This window comes from Leptonotus elevatus, chromosome 4, assembly GCF_054856555.1.
Source record: "Leptonotus elevatus isolate MCC_2025b chromosome 4, RoL_Lele_1.0, whole genome shotgun sequence".
Taxonomy (NCBI): Eukaryota; Metazoa; Chordata; class Actinopteri; order Syngnathiformes; family Syngnathidae; genus Leptonotus; species Leptonotus elevatus.
The window spans coordinates 20,379,185-20,396,415 of record NC_141242.1 but is presented as its reverse complement, the minus strand read 5'-3'; the positions used below and the strand labels follow the sequence as shown (position 1 = coordinate 20,396,415).

The 17,231-nt window shown below is 36.2% G+C and overlaps 1 protein-coding gene across 2 annotated transcripts; it reads right to left on the bottom strand.

The window, feature by feature from the left end:
* Nucleotides 1-386: 386 nt before the first annotated feature.
* On the bottom strand, nt 387-9,295 carry LOC147175960 (uncharacterized). Of its 2 annotated transcripts, XM_086073973.1 has the most exons (7): nt 8,480-9,295; nt 7,758-7,901; nt 7,504-7,666; nt 7,059-7,119; nt 5,924-5,989; nt 1,835-1,900; nt 387-1,203 (listed from the first exon to the last, which is right to left on the bottom strand). In XM_086073973.1, the coding sequence occupies exons 3-7, from the start codon at nt 7,536-7,538 to the stop codon at nt 1,039-1,041; spliced, it is 393 nt and encodes a 130-aa protein (XP_085930099.1). In that variant the 5' UTR covers nt 7,539-7,666; nt 7,758-7,901; nt 8,480-9,295; the 3' UTR covers nt 387-1,038. The 2 variants fall into 2 exon arrangements, with proteins under 2 accessions (XP_085930099.1, XP_085930098.1); XM_086073972.1 differs by having other exon boundaries at nt 7,758-9,278.
* Between the last annotated feature and the right edge of the window lie 7,936 nt (nt 9,296-17,231).

Genomic DNA, 17,231 nt, shown 5'->3' with positions numbered 1-17,231 from the left:
GAAAGGGGAGGGGGGAGGGGGGGGGGGCAAATAGGTCCTGCCCAGAGTGATGAGAAAGGCATCCAAAAACACCCTCAGGAGAAAAAAGAGAGTATACTACCACTACAAAATTCACCTTCACATTTCTTTTGAAGAGGCACTTACCTTGTTGGTTACCTTCACTCTGATGCCAACATTTTCTAGAAACAAAAAAAGAAACAAAAAACCTAGCTCTTCAATTTTTTTTTTTTAAATTTGCATTCTATTTTCTTGGCTCTCTACTGTTTAAAAATATTTTCCTGCTCAGCACCCTGCTGCTGTTTTATGTAAACGTGCACGCACGCGCACACACACACACACACACACACACACACATACACACACACACGCACACACACACACCTACTTGCCTCTGTGTATTATGAGGACATTTTTTCCAAACCGGTTTAATTGTGTATTACAGGGACACCCCTTTCTGCTAATGCCAGAGAGATGGGACTTGCACCCAAAAATTTTTTTTGGGGTTGTCCAGGAAAATTTCACTTCAAAACTTGAAAAAACTCAACACACGAAAAAAAGAAAAACCTGAAAAAATCCGTAATTGTGAGGACATAGATAATGACCTAAATAAGCCACGCCCATTGCAAAAATGGTAATTATGAGGACCAACTCACATTACAAGGACAAAGTTTACACAACACACAGCAACCATGTCACTGAAGTGATTTGAAAGTTCTGGCATTCTGACTTTACACAAACTAAAATGGCATTGATGTGTAATGACTTACCTGATATAAGGACACATTGTTGTACATAACAATACTGTGAAATGCAAAGTCATACCTGATCTGTCCTAAAATTGTAAGTTTTAACATGGTGCTCATGTTACAACTTACAATTTTAGGACAGACTGAAACTGGTATGTTAATAAAACTGCTTCTTATGTGAACAGGTTATCTAGGTCAAACACAGCTTTGTAATGGATAAGCTCGACATGAAACCAGATGCAAAAGAGTCAGTGAACATTGAACATTTTATTCTTTAAAACATGACTACCTCTCATCTTAAAGGATGAGCAGTTTTCTCATAGCTCATTCCTGAAATACCTTCGGATTTCTGAATTTCTGAAACAGGTTCAATGTAGGAAGTGTCCGAAGTACTGTGAGAATCTGGAACATATTCCTCTGCTAACGAATCCTCACTTGAACTGGATACATCAGCAACCTAATTTTTTAAACGAAAACAATTATTACATACATACATACATACACATATTGTCGCTGTTCTGTGAAAAACACTTCCACCATAGGAGCTACCGGAGAGCAGCCCGCGACCTAAAAATGGAAACGTGTTTTTCACAGGACAGCAATGATATCCATATATACAGTAGATGCACACATACTTATGCATATATACAGTGGCTCTAAAATTAACCTGCCAGATGCGGGTTAAAATTCATTTTGGCGGGTGGTCATAAATATTTACTAGCTTTACTTCGCTGTTACTTAGTGATGTTACACTCGAAGTAGAAGCTTGAGAAAAGTGTCGAGCGCTCGCGGCAGAAGTAGCTCCCGCCATTGATGGGCTAATGTGCTAAAGTTAATTTACCATTTACCACCAATTTACCATTTACCAATTTTTAATGTTGACTTGTAGGAATTTTAGTCCCATACAAGCTTATTGTTGGATACAATATTTTGAACGTCTTGGCAATACACATTGCATAAAAAATTGTTGTGATTATATTTGTTAGTTATATAGTTCAGCCCTAGCATCTACTCTACACTCTTCACTCCTAACGTCTTGCTTCTGAAAACTGATTTCAACATCAATATTCAAAAAGAAATCTCGTCACCTGGTCAACTTGGTCTGTGACAGCTACGTCTTCAGCTATGTCTTCAGGTTGTGCTTCAGTTGAAACCTGGTACACATGAAGAGAAAAATACATATAAAATTCAATTCTTAGTAACACGACTGTACCTGTGCATTTACACAGTTACAGTACATAAAGAACAATTAATAGGTTAAAGTATTGTAAATGCAAACTCATTTTATTTGCCATTACAAAAATAAATAAATAAATCCTTCTGCACTACAGGTTTGTGTAAATTGGTGACGTCTATTTTTCACAATGAAACAAAAACAAGAAAATACACAGTCCTCAGAGAATCCATACCTGACCAGAGTATGAATTGTATAATAACTCCAAGCCCTCAAAACTTATTTTACAGTCACGGTGTATGAATACACTGTCCTCAGTGTCAGTTATTCACAACTATAACATTGTGAGGACTAAGTATCTGTGAGGGCTGCACAGTATTGACAAAACATGCGACATGGGTGTTTTATACAGTAATGGAGATTATTTCGACATTGAACATGGACCTAAAAAAAAAGGATCTATCTATAGCTATATATTTTTATAATCCAATGAAAAAAAATACACGATAATCCGGAAAAATAAACATGCTCATTGTGATCTAATCTTATCCAATTAAGTTATTTTTTGTTAGTAATGCCCCTCGATACGTTTCTCGTATGGCGATGCGCAATTAAGGTAGTCTCTGATTGGTCAAAGTCAGACTAAAGTATACAATCCAATATTCATTTGTTGCTTGTCTTTGCAATACACATATTGCATGAGCCATTCGTGCGACAAGATATTTTTTTATATATTGTGCCAACGTCTTGCTTCTGAAAAATGTATTTCAACGTCAACATTCAAAAATAAATCTCGTCACCTGGTCAACTTGGTCTGTGACAGCTACGTCTTCAGTTATGTCTTCAGGTTGTGCTTCAGTTGAAACCTGGTACACATGAAGAGAAAAATACATATAAAATTCAATTCTTAGTAACACACAAGTCTGTACCTGTGCATTTACACAGTTACAGTACATACAGAACAATGAATAGGTTAAAGTATTGTGAATGCAAACACATTTTATTTGCCATTTCAAAAATAAATAATCCGTCAGCACTAATGGTTAGTGTAAATTGGTGATGTCTATTTTTCACAATGAAACAATTAATAGAAAATACACAGTCCTCAGAGTGTCCATACCTGACCAGAGTATGAATTATGAGGACTGTATGTGTAACTCCAAGCCCTGAAAACTTATTTTACATTCGCAGTGTGTAAATACACTGTCCTCAGAGTGTCAGTTATTCACAACTACGACATTGTGAGGACTATGCACCTGTGATGGCTGCACAGTATTGACAAAACATGCGACATGGGTGTTTTATACAGTGATGGAGATTATTTCGACATGGACCTAAAAAAAAAGATCTATCTATATCTATATATTTTTATAATCCAATGAAAAAAAAATACACGTTAATGCGGAAAAATAAGCATGCTCATTGTGATCTAATCTTATCCAATTAAGTTATTTTTTGTTAGTAATGCCCCTCGATACGGTTCTCGTATGGTGATGTGCAATTAAGGTAGTCTCTGATTGGTCAAAATCAGACTAAAATATACAATCCAATATTCATTTGTTGCATGTCTTTGCAATTCACCTATTGCATGAGCCATTCGTGCGACAAGATCTTTTTTTTTTTTATAAATTGTGCAACGTCTTGCTTCTGAAAAATGTATTTCAACATCAACATTCAAAAAGAAATCTTGTCACCTGGTCAACTTGGTCTGTGACAGCTATGTCTTTAGCTATGTCTTCAGGTTGTGCTTCAGTTGAAACCTGGTACACATGAAGAGAAAAATACATATGAAATTAAATTCTTAGTAACACGACTGTACCTGTGCATTTACACAGTTACAGTACATAAAGAACAATGAATAGGTTAAAGTATTGTGAATGCAAACACATTTTATTTGCCCTTTCAAAAATAAATAATCCGTCAGCACTAGTGGTTTGTGTAAATTGGTGACGTCTATTTTTCACAATGAAACAATCAATAGAAAATACACAGTCCTCAGAGTGTCCATACCAGAGTATGAATTATGAGGACTGTATGTGTAACTCCAAACCCCTGAAAACTTATTTTACATTCGCAGTGTGTAAATACACTGTCCTCAGAGTGTCAGTTATTCACAACTACGACATTGTGAAGACTATGCACCTGTGAGGTCTGCACAGTATTGACAAAACATGCGACATGGGTGTTTTATACAGTGATGGAGATTAAACATTTAACACGGACCTAAAAAAAAGATCTATACATATACTGTATATATACACATACATACATATACATATATACATACATACATACTCTATATATACAGTATATATATATATATCTATATATCTATATATATATATATACACATACATACATACACACACACATGCATACAGATATAGATGTATAGATATATATACTGTATATAGAGAGAGAGAGACATAGAGAGACAGATATATAGATATAGATAGATAGATATAGAGATAAAGATAGAGATAGAGAGATCTTTATAATCCAAAGAAAGAAATGCACGTTAATGCGGAAAAATAAGCATGCTCATTGTGATCTAGTCTTATCCAAATGTTATATTTTGTTAGTAATGCTCCTCAATACAATTCTCTTGTATGGCGATGCGCAATTAAGGTAGTCTCTGATTGGTCAAAATCAGACTAAAGTATACAATCCAATATTCATTTGTTGCATGTCTTTGCAATACACATATTGCATGAGCCATTCGTGCGACAAGATATTTTTTTTTATAAATTGTGCAACATCTTGCTTCTGAAAAATGGATTTCAACATCAACATTCAAAAAGAAATCTCGTCACCTGGTCAACTTGGTCTGTGACAGCTACGTCTTCAGCTATGTCTTCAGGTTGTGCTTCAGTTGAAACCTGGTACACATGAAGAGAAAAATACATATAAAATTCAATTCTTAGTAACACGACCACCTGTGCATTTACACAGTTACAGTACATAAAGAACAATGAATAGGTTAAAGTATTGTGAATGCAAACACATTTTATTTGCTATTTGAAAAATAAATAATCCGTCAGCACTAGTGGTTTGTGTAAATTGGTGACGTCTATTTTTCACAATGAAACAATTAATAGAAAACACACAGTCCTCAGAGTGTCCATACCAGAGTATGAATTATGAGGACTGTATGTGTAACTCCAAACCCCTGAAAACTTATTTTACATTCGCAGTGTGTAAATACACTGTCCTCAGAGTGTCAGTTATTCACAACTACGACATTGTGAGGACTATGTATCTGCAAGGGTTACACAGTATTGACAAAACATGCGACATGGGTGTTTTATACAGTGATGGAGATTAAACATTTAACACGGACCTAAAAAAAAGATCTATACATATACTGTATACATACACACTCTATATATACAGTATATATCTATATATATATGTATGTATATATACATACATATATGTATGTATATATATATACACACATATATATATATATATATATATATGTATGTATATATATATACATATATATATATATATACACATACACACACACACATGCATACAGATATAGATGTATAGATATATATATACTGTATATAGAGAGAGAGAGACATAGAGAGACAGATATATAGATATAGATAGATAGATATAGAGATAAAGATAGAGAAATAGAGAAATCTTTATAATCCAAAGAAAGAAATACACGTTAATGCGGAAAAATAAGCATGCTTATTGTGATCTAGTCTTATACAAATAAGTTATTTTTTGTTAGTAATGCCCCTCAATACGGTTCTCTTGTATGGCGATGCGCAATTAAGGTAGTCTCTGATTGGTCAAAGTCAGACTAAAGTATACAATCCAATATTCATTTGTTGCATGTCTTTGCAATACACATATACTGTATACATACATACAGTATATGCATGAGCCATTCGTGCGACAAAATATTTTTTTATATATTGTGCTACGTCTTGCTTCTGAAAAATGTATTTCAACATCAACATTCAAAAACAAATCTAGTCACCTGGTCAACTTGGTCTGTGACAGCTACATCTTTAGCTATGTCTTCAGGTTGTGCTTCATTTGAAACCTGGTACACATGAAGAGAAAAATACATATAAAATTAAATTCTTAGTAACACGACTGTACCTGTGCATTTACACAGTTACAGTACATAAAGAACAATGAATAGGTTAAAGTATTGTGAATGCAAATACATTTTATTTGCTATTTGAAAAATAAATAATCCGTCAGCACTAGTGGTTTGTGTAAATTGGTGACGTCTATTTTTCACAATGAAACAATTAATAGAAAATACACAGTCCTCAGAGTGTCCATACCAGAGTATGAATTATGAGGACTGTATGTGTAACTCCAAACCCCTGAAAACTTATTTTACATTCGCAGTGTGTAAATACACTGTCCTCAGAGTGTCAGTTATTCACAACTACGACATTGTGAAGACTATGCACCTGTGAGGTCTGCACAGTATTGACAAAACATGCGACATGGGTGTTTTATACAGTGATGGAGATTATTTTGACATTGAACATGGACCTAATATATATATCTATATAATCTAATTAAAGAAATACACGTACGTGCAGAAAAATAATCATGCTCATTGTGATCTAGTCTTATCCAAATAAGTTATTTTTTGTTAGTAATGCTCCTCGATACAATTCTCTTGTATGGCGATGCGCAATTAATGTTGTCTCTGATTGGTCAAATTCAGACTCAAGTAGGGCCTGGCAATAAATCAAATTAATTGAATAAATTAAATTTAAATTGAATCGTTGAAAATTTGCTAAATCGTGAAATGTATTTTGTCTTCTGGATTATTAAAAGCTGTTGTTATGTTCTGTTACATCCAGATGTTATTGTGAGTTGTAATTTTGCACAAGTGGTGGCAGAATGCTGGATGGTTGGTTTAAAATACTTTTTATTTTATTTTTTGGCCATATCGCTTAGCCTCAGACTAAAGTATACAATTAATCCAATATTCATTTGTTGCACGTCTTTGCAATACACATATTGCATGAGTCATTCGTGCGGCAAGATATTTTCCACATATTGTGCAGCCCTAGTATCTCCACCCTCCACTAATGTCTTGCTTCGGAAAACTGATTTCAACAACATTCAAAAAGAAATCTAGTCACCTGGTCAACTTTGGCGCAGTCTGATAGCTGTGTCTTCATCAGGTTGTGCTTCAGTGGAAACCTGGGGCAGATGAATAGACAAAAATACCAATACAATTAAATTCTTACTAAGACTAGACTGCTATAATATAATTTCATGTAATCATGAATGTGCGACCAGTAATTCTAGTATGTCACATGTATGACACAATATCCAAATGTCATAAGAAATCACGATATGATAATTAACATGATATTGTGAGGTTAGCGATACTCACGATAACTGTAAAAGTAAAATAAAAAAACAAGTCACAATATTGTAAAAAATGAAATAAAAAAATTATATTGAGAAAAGAATGTACTTTTGCTTTTGAGTTTTAATTAATCTTTTATGTTTTGTCAAACCTTGCACGATATCCCCCCCAAAAAACAAAATTAAGTGTGACAACACACCATATAAACATACCATAGTGTTTTTCCATTGTAGCGAAATTCAAACATGAAAACCTTCCGGGCATCATGATACACTCTCAGCCTGTTTTCACGTTCCTGTTTGCTTAGAACTTCTCCTCGATATTCAGTAGGAAAGTCTCTCTTCTGAAAGGAGCAGGAACTGAACACTCCTCGACCTTACAAAGAAAAAAGGATACAACAGAAATATTTCATTATAACAATAATGAAAACTAGACCCATACTAAAGAATATTTTACCAATACTCACCTTTGAATTAATTAATATATTTTATGGTGAAGCCATTCTTGTCTTTACCTAAGGATGAAAAGTATGCTACCTCTTCTTTGGGTTTAACTTTTGCCCTCTGTGGCCTCATGACTGACATGTCTCACTGAAGATAATGATCTAAAGCTATAGAAAAAAATGAGTTTCAATCAGTTTGATAGGTAACTTGGTGCAGATGTCTTGAAGTTGACTTTCAGTGTACCATAATAGCCTGTGCAGTGTGCAGTAAATGTGCCAACGAAAATAAAATACAGTGGATAGCACAGCTCTGCTAAATATTTGCATAAATTAAATGTAATGAACACTAACAGACTTTACTGAAATATTTCTATTGAAAGAACAAATTTAAGTAAACACAAATGCAGCAATTTACCAATACTTCATTTATACTGTACTGGTAATACTAAGCCATTGTATATTTTCACATCAAAAACCAGCCTGTTATTGCTTTCCTCTTAAAAATTGCAATTAGCATTCATCTTACTCAACAGACGGTTAGCTCTGCTATGCTAACCGTCGCTAACAGAAGCGTAGCAATTCTAAATAATTAGCTGCATCCATCATAATCAACAGATGGTTAGGTATGCTAACGTAAGCTTAGCTGCACTTACACTGGACTTGCATTATAAATCATTTTCGCGAAAGAGGGAGCAATGTACACAAGCGACCAACAACAACAGGAAAAATTCGAGCTTCAAACCTACCTCATTAGCACAGCTACACGCCATCACATCTCGTGAAGTAAATAGAGCCGGGGGCGGTTCTCTATCGGGGCTGCTAGATGACGTCACTTCCGTACTCAGGGCAATATAATAAATCTCGTTCAAATCAACAAATTGGTTCAGTCGTTGGATTATGAACTTTGTTGATAAGAGTGGCTATTGTTCTATGATTTACAGTGTCAATAAAAAAAATAGATCACATTTAAAATGAACCCCAAAGGCTCATATATTAAATGAATTACCACAGACGAAAACAAAGGATATTATTGCTAGAATTATAGATCATTTTGTAATCATAAAATGTGATTTCAGTTTCACTTTTTTAAAAAGGTTTTTTTTTTCATTAACGAAAATGTTTTTTTGCTTTAGTAAATAAAATAACCTTGCTGCTGTCATACAGTTGCTGTCCGAGGATGTTTTAGTACTATACTTTAGTAATGGATGCATGTGTTTTTTGGCAAAATTGTGAGCGAGCCCAATTCCTTGGCTGAGAAGCAACCCTGCAAATGAATGGTCACATGATGCTTTCCTTTTGGCATGAAGCAGGACTGATGGTAGCGCTCACCTTTTCTTCTCCAGACAAGCATTTTTCCGGATGCCCCAAACATTTGGAAAGGGGGTTAATCAGAGAAAATAACTTCAACTCTTTTTTTCTTATTTTGGTCTGTATTTATGGAATCCCCTTTTCACTGGTCACACCAGGCCATCCTCCAAAAGTCTTACTCCCTCACCATGGGTGTAGATGCACTCATACCTGCTTACTGCCATTCCTGAGCAAGCTCTACACTGGTGGTGATGTCCTTATCCCGCAGCTGAATCAACTTTGGGAGATAGTCCTGGCATTTGCTGGATTTTCTTGGGTGCCCTGAAGCCTTCTTCACTTAAAGTTTGTAAGGTCACTAAAGGAAATTACTTTAATTTTCATGGCAAATAGGGACTTTGCAATTCACTATAACATTCTGGAGTACATGCAAATTGCCATCATAAAAAAACAATAATAATAAGTCAGCACTGGAGATTTTTAGAAAATCAATGTCATTCTCAAAACATTTGGCCACTGGTGTACAGAAAGATGTTACATTGTAAAGGCAGGGTGGGATGTTAAATGATGAATCAATATACGGCACTGACAGTTTCTCTGTCTCTGCCTCCAGCTGTTCAAAGTGATGTGATAAACAGCTGTTAACCATTGTATATTTTCAAATAAACAACCACTGCAAGAATTAAATGCTGAAATATATAATTAAATGTCATAGTGTATTTCATTATTTAATTTATCTACTTAGGAATTGTTGGCTGCAAAAAAAAAAAAGGCTCTGCGTCTACAGACAAACATTCACAATACACAGCATTTTGAGAAAAAACGGAATTATGGGGACATGTGCGTAATTGTGGGGACAGGTGACGGTCAGCCAATCAAATGCTGTGAAATATACACTGGTGTGAATAATTCATGAAGTGGTGCATTACGAGGACCTTCCTACAGGGGGCGTCATCAAATACACAAAAATACACAAATTCATGTAATTATGGTTTACAAGGACATTGGCTAAAACTTTGGATTTAAGCCTTCTACAGCCCTAGAAGCACTTCTGCATTGAATGAATTATGAGGACATGGGCTGTGTCCTCATAATTCAAAATGTCCTCGCAGTGTTGCGTGTATTCAGGTGACATGTCCTCATAATACACAAAGGCAAACACACACCCACACACACACACACACACACACACACACACACACACACACACACACACACACACTAACATATAGCATTCTTGCAGTATGAGCCTCTCTCTGTATGCTCTGATCTGCCTGAGAAGGAGGTTATAGATGAGGTTGACTGACCACACTATATCCATCCCTAAATGTGTAAACGAGGATTCGGTACTGCATAATGGACAATCCAGAAACAGGCAAAGGTCTGCTCTTTGGTTTCAAAGCACTTCAATACATGTATTGTACAGTGACACTATAATGTGGTTCTCTCAGGTACAACTTTCTCTCACACACAACACACACTTTTAAGGTTGAAAACAACCTGACACTTTCTGTCCAGAATGTGAGGAATGCACTGTGTACACTTGACGGAATTTTTGTCCATTTAAAAGCCAAGACACGGGAATTTTCCATCAGGTTGTGATATATTTTTATTATGTGTTTGCGGTTGTTATGCTTAAGCAGTTAATATGTATGCTATGATGATAATGATGATGATGGTGTTGTTTAAGCCACTCTTAGTTTGTCTCGTCTTATGCAGTTATTATGTTCCTCATTATGGTGATAATGTGGTCAGTTGCTATGCAATGGCAATGTGCCAACAGTATATTAGTAACACATATTTTGTCTGGTCACTCTTACTTTGTAGTCTCTATACAGTTGCTATGTCCCTCTTTTTTTCAGATCATATATGCTTTAATTCTGTCATATAGAATAATGCATTGCTCTAGCAAGAGTTACTGAACGACACTTTTGTCAGTACGTCGAGGTTCCTTAGTTGAGATTTCTCTCAGCACATCAAGGTTTCCTTATTCGTACCCTTCCATGCAAGCTGTCTTCCATGTGTTCTGCATCGAGCCCTGCTAGCCTGGTTACTTTGTATTTTTGAGTTCTGCATCAAGGCCGCACAAGGTTATTAGTCAAGGTTTCCTAGCCAAGTGTTTTCGTCTAGGCCAGTGGTGTCAAAAATTGGTTTATATGCTGTAGCATTTTTCTAGATATGCAAAAACACAAATAAATTATTTGAACAATTTGTAAAATTTTTAGGACTAAACACAATTTCTCTTCATAACATATGTAGCACTTGCATCGTCCTGATTTTCTGTATGTGGCTCTCAAATGAAAAAGCTTGGACACCCTTGTTCAACCCTGCTTTCTGTTATTACTTTGTATTTTTGCATTTAAAAAAATCTCTATTTTCCAACACCTGTGTCTTGTCTGCATTTGGGTCCTAATTCCTCACCTCACATGACAACTTTAAGAGGAAATTACACCTCAGTTTGCTCCTTGGGTATTTATAGTTTTTTTTATTTTTTTTATCATTTTTATCATTTAATGTTTTTTAGGACCAGCCAAAGGTAAGCTTACCCGCTACTGGTTGTAGCCTTAACAAGGTTCAGTATACAATCTGTTATATGCATCCTAGACTTTCTGAAGTTTACTTGGTAGCTTAAGGCATCTTTTAATGGGCAAGCATTCTTGTTTTAAATTGCGACCATGGGCATGTGATTTTTTTGTGGATAACTGTATATTAAAAAAACATTTACATTAAACTTAAAAATATGTCTAATTACAAAAACAAACAAAAACAGGAGTATATAGAGAAAAACTAATGAGATATTTGAATTTTGCAAAACACCCTAAAATGTTGTTGGCTACTTTTATGCAGACCAGTGTTATGTACTAATTATGATATAATTTTCCTTATGACTGAGCTATTGCATTTCAATAGTTGCAAGGCACTTGAGGAGCGAAAGATGACGAGATAGGTCAAAAGGAAGTGACTAAATCCAGTTCATGTATGTGGTCATAGTATGACTTTGACACCCCCACTCATTTCCAACTGTGACCCTGACCATTAGCTCCATGCTGGTCAATCATAAATCAAGGAAAGGCCTGCAGCTTTACCAACACCAGTGGAATTATGCAGAAATGAAAAGTTACATCCCCAAAAAATCTTGGACTCTGATGAAATAATCCTGCGGTATTATTTCTGCCCACATTTTCTCCATTACCCACTTGAATCAAAATAATTAAGATTTGGTTGGATAAGCGGGTCTTTTTAAACAACATACATGTATGTTTTGGACTAAAAGCCGTGTGAACAATGCTGTTTACAAGTATGGAGCCTTGAACTCTGAGTCATGATGTAGTCTTTGGGAATCTGGCACAGCTTCCTTTTGCAACAGGGCGGTCATGCCTCACTCCCCCAGAATCTTCCCAAATCCTTTTTGTGTAGTCTGAAACACCCTGGGTCCAGTTGTGTCATGGACAGTACTAATGTGCTCAAGATGATAAGATTAATTCCAGTTTAGGTCGCACATGTCTGTCTCAAGGGTGTTTTATGTCTGCTTGTGTTTGCTGCATATTTGCAAACCCACAACAAAATCCCAATTGCAAGTGCATAGGGTACGATGATGCAGAAGACTGTGAAGTACGGGGAAATGTTGCAATGCATTCCCCCACTGGAAAGTGTTCATCCCAATTCCAGTCAAGGGCAGGGATTACCATCATCTACAGGGGGTAGGGCGGATGCTGGGGGCGGCTGGAAAATCAACACAATTGCGGGTTTCATTACCCATTTGAGGATTGGAAACTCTCACAATCGTATTCATCATCAGTAAAATGTATAAACTATTGCGATATGCAGTAATAACTGGAAACTGATTTCGCAAAAACATGAAGTGGTAGCTGCTTCACATCTCAGATAGGGACTGTTCTCCCTCAGAAAGACCCTCACAAGCTCACAAAATATACGTGTAGATCCTTATAAACCCATCACAATAAAAGCGACAGCTGATCAATCCCATGACATAAAATTACACATTCATTACGCTGTAGCTACATGACAGAGGCATCATTTTACACAACCAAACTGAAGATGATTATCTTTGTATTGGTTGATGAAATGATGACACAGCTTTTGATCTGGATCACAACACAATGTGCAAGTGGGCTTCACGCTGTGGTCGTTTAGTGTATGTGAGGCTGTCTATAGTGTGCTGTACCGTAAAGCGCAGCAAATGTCTACCTGACAGAAAAATTATCTGCCAAATGTTGAACAGCTCGCGTATCATTCCTCACACAGCTCACTGGCAGGTGTTCTCATTATATAATTATTGTGAATGTATGGTACGTACCTCCCAACAGAAGACACATCATTGTTTTAATGAATGCACAATGCCTTTTTTTTTTTTTATTCAAAAGCTTCAATGTATTGCATGCCATGCGCCTCTTAAGGTACAGTAAATAATGAAAACATAAAGGATAAAACATGCATGTGCATTGCATGGGTGATTTCATCAGCTAATGATTGGAATCCACACCCAGCAGCGACAGATTCTTTACTGCTTCAATAAATTGAAAAGAAAATTGAAGGTGAAGGAGGGTTTATGTCGAAGTGAATATGCGAGCGTGAAGGAGGGAAGACGGAACGGAAAGAAAGAAAGTAGAGAAGAGAACGCAAGTGATCCCAACGGTCTCACATTTGCACCAACACCTGCTCGTACTTCCATTTGCCGCAGGTGCCAAGCATACAAGTTGACGCAGGCAATGATAACACACTATGTCATAAGAATGTATAGATCTTATAGACAAGGAACGGTCTGTCATAAACATTCATCTTGCTGATTGCAAAGACAAATGAGTCAAAAAGAAAAGCAATTTACATGTTGCAATTTTCCGAAAACAACCATGGCAAACATTCAAAGAATAACTATCTAAAGCATGTTACACACGTACTCAATATTGGGCCAGATTTGAGCATTTTTCCTCCTTTCTATTCAAAGTTGTGAGCAATTATCTAGCGGTGTGCTGTGTGAGCTGTGTGAAAAGTTTTTTTTCCTTCAAATCTACTGGGAAAACGGTTGAGCTTAAAATCGAATAAAATGTTAAAACGGTTCAATCTTTCAAACTTTCCCTTAACATTATAACGCCAAACGTATCATATTCAATACAAGACATTTTGGGTCCTTTATTTCATGAGTATAATCCCCCCCCCCCCCCCCCCCCCGACACCCACCGCCCAACACCCACGCACCCACCCACCCATTAAATCCCTGACGTGCATGATCTGAGACATGCATTGCACGGATAATGCATTAGAGGGCAGTATCACCCAGCTGATGGCTTTTCCAGCGATCTTGCAAGATCGCCCCAATTGAGAAAGGAAAGAAACCAATACTCATTAATCATTATTACTGAATTTTGGAAATACTAATATGTTTGATATGTCTGTTTATTATTATATTTTTTTACATATTTAAATGTGTGAACTTAAAGCATTGTGACTGGACGTATCAAATATTACACAAATTAAAAGTCATATGTGGAAGCTGATTTAAAATTTTTTTTATAAATGTTTGCTCAAAAGGACCAATACATTCTCTATTTACATATAATCTGAATTTTCTCTTATATATTTCATGGTTCAGGCTTTATAGGGATAATGTCAGTCTATAATAGTTGCAAAATGAACTATACTATGCCCGTTTTTGAATGACACATAATCCTACTTTAGGTGATTTAGGACCAAAAGCAGAGCGAGCACAGCTGTGTGAATATCACTGTATTCCAATACACGATATACAATATACAATGCATATTACTCTATTTTTTTCCATATTATGTGAGACATTGTGCTAACAAATTAATCTTAAAATGGGAATCCCACAGTTGTCCATGTAAATTTACAGGTGATCTCAACTGCTGATTTCAGTATTTCTGAATTAAATATGCCGTTATGAGCAATTTTCATAGAACATCCCTGTTTTGATTGTAATCTGTCTTTTGCAGGAGGGACACTTCAATGTAATAAATGATGCACAATAAACCATTTAGAATGAGACAAAGGCTAAGGCAACATATACTGTAGCTGTAGCTTTGAGTTAGTTCATGATTCAATCATAAAAAGATGACTGGATTTTTTTTTTTTTTATAATGTAGCATATTAATACAATATATACACACAATTCCAATACAAGTGGCACTAGTACTTACCACTCAAACTGCTTAATTTGATGATCACGAGACTATGCATGACATGTTTGTTCCTTTTTTCTATGATGTGATATACTTTTTTTTATTATTATGATATTTTTTACCTTACTATAAGTGCATTTCTTATTTAAAAATAATATTACATTTTACAGTATTTTGCTGTGTGATGGTGCATTCTCAAATGATGCAATTTCTTTAAAAATGTGTTATTCTGGAAATATTCACCCACATTTCACAGGCCTTGAGCAGCCACTAGATCAGTTTAGAATTTAAATCACACATTTAGGAGGTGAGAATTGAACAGTTCTCTCATTTCCCCCGATTTAAGGACCAACTACATAAATTCTTTAAAACCCTCATTCTACTCAATCGATCAATGTTTTTCCTTAAAAATTAAGGCCTTGCCCATTGTCTGAAGGAAGCTAGCTGACCCACTGTCTGCCACCATCAACACTGTTTTTTTTTTATTTTTTAGACAGCATGAAGATGAGCCAGCTTCTGATGAGGAGGACATACAAACTAAATACGGCTTTTGCAGCCGAGGCCACGGGGAGACAGAGAAAGGCACCACAGTCCTCGGCAGTATACAATTATCCAAAACAAGAGAGTCGGCCAAGCTCCTCACTGAAAGTCACAACAACTAACAACTAAATATGTTTCTATTCTTTTTTTCTACATGGATCACAGTCAGATATCTGAGAAAATCTTAACACAAGTATATACAGAAGAAGAGTCATGGCGCTCAAAGAAGGAACCAGCAAAGTAAAAACAGCCCCAACATTAGTTGCTACAGTACTGAGATAAAGTATTGAGCAATCCTCTTGTAATGACCTTTGTCACAGCAGTAATTTGATATTCAAAAACAAAAACAAACAACAAACAAACAAAACAAAAAAATACTGTGAAACTTTGTCAAGGACCAAAGGAAAACCCATAATAAGAATCTGGATAAAGGTGTGGATACAAATGACATCATGTCATGATTTCATGGCTGTTCACTTTCTATTAAAGGGGACGCATTATGAAAAGCATACTTTTAATAATACTTTTGTACTTTTAAATGTTGATATAGAAATACTTTGGTTGAACTTTTGGAATATGGGTGCAAAAGATATGTTTGGCATAACAAAACACTGCTCATCACCAAAAGAACACGATACCTGAGCTTTGGGAATGTTTTCCTTTAGCTGGAACTCAGGCTTTCGATAAGATGGATGAATTACATATTATATAATAATGACTAATTCTGAGCGCATAACCCAGTTAGAGAAAGTTGAGCTGTACAGGTTATGCTATAGGTCACATGAATACTATAAAATGTTGGAAATAATGGAAATAATCTTGGTTTCATTTTATATGCTGATTTTAAGTAGGCGCCACGGTGGATGACTGGTTAGTACGTCCGCTTCCCAGTGCAGAGGATGTGGGATCGAGTCCAGGCTTCGGCCTTCCTGGGTGGAGTTTGCATGTTCTCCTCGTGCTTGCGTGGGTTTTCTCCGGGTACTCCGTTTTCCTCCCACATTTCCAAAGACATGCGTGGTAGGTTAATTGTACACTCCGAATTGTCCATAGGTGTGATTGTGAGTGTGGATGGTTGTTCGTCTCTGTGTGCCCTGCGATCATCTGGCAACCAATTCAGGGAGTACCCCGCCTACTGCCCAAAGCCAGCGTGGGATCTTCTATTTATTTTACTTATTTTTTTCATATCAGAAAGCCCACACTATATATCGGTTTGAAAGTGACAACATTTGGTGATTTTCATAGCTCAATTCAAAATGACTCATTACCTTGTCTGGCCTGCAGGCAAAAAGCTGCAAAGTTATCCTCCTGAAGGCACACCGCTACTGTGATTTCACCAGCCCTGTCCGCGTAGCGATGTGTGTTCGCGCATACGTAGTCAGTATACCAGTAGAAAAGTCATTTACGCAAATAAGCAGATCACTACGCAGCCTTTTTATGTCGCTGTATAAAGCCTATGCGAACGTACGTCCGCACAGTGCATTCGGGAATTCAAAAC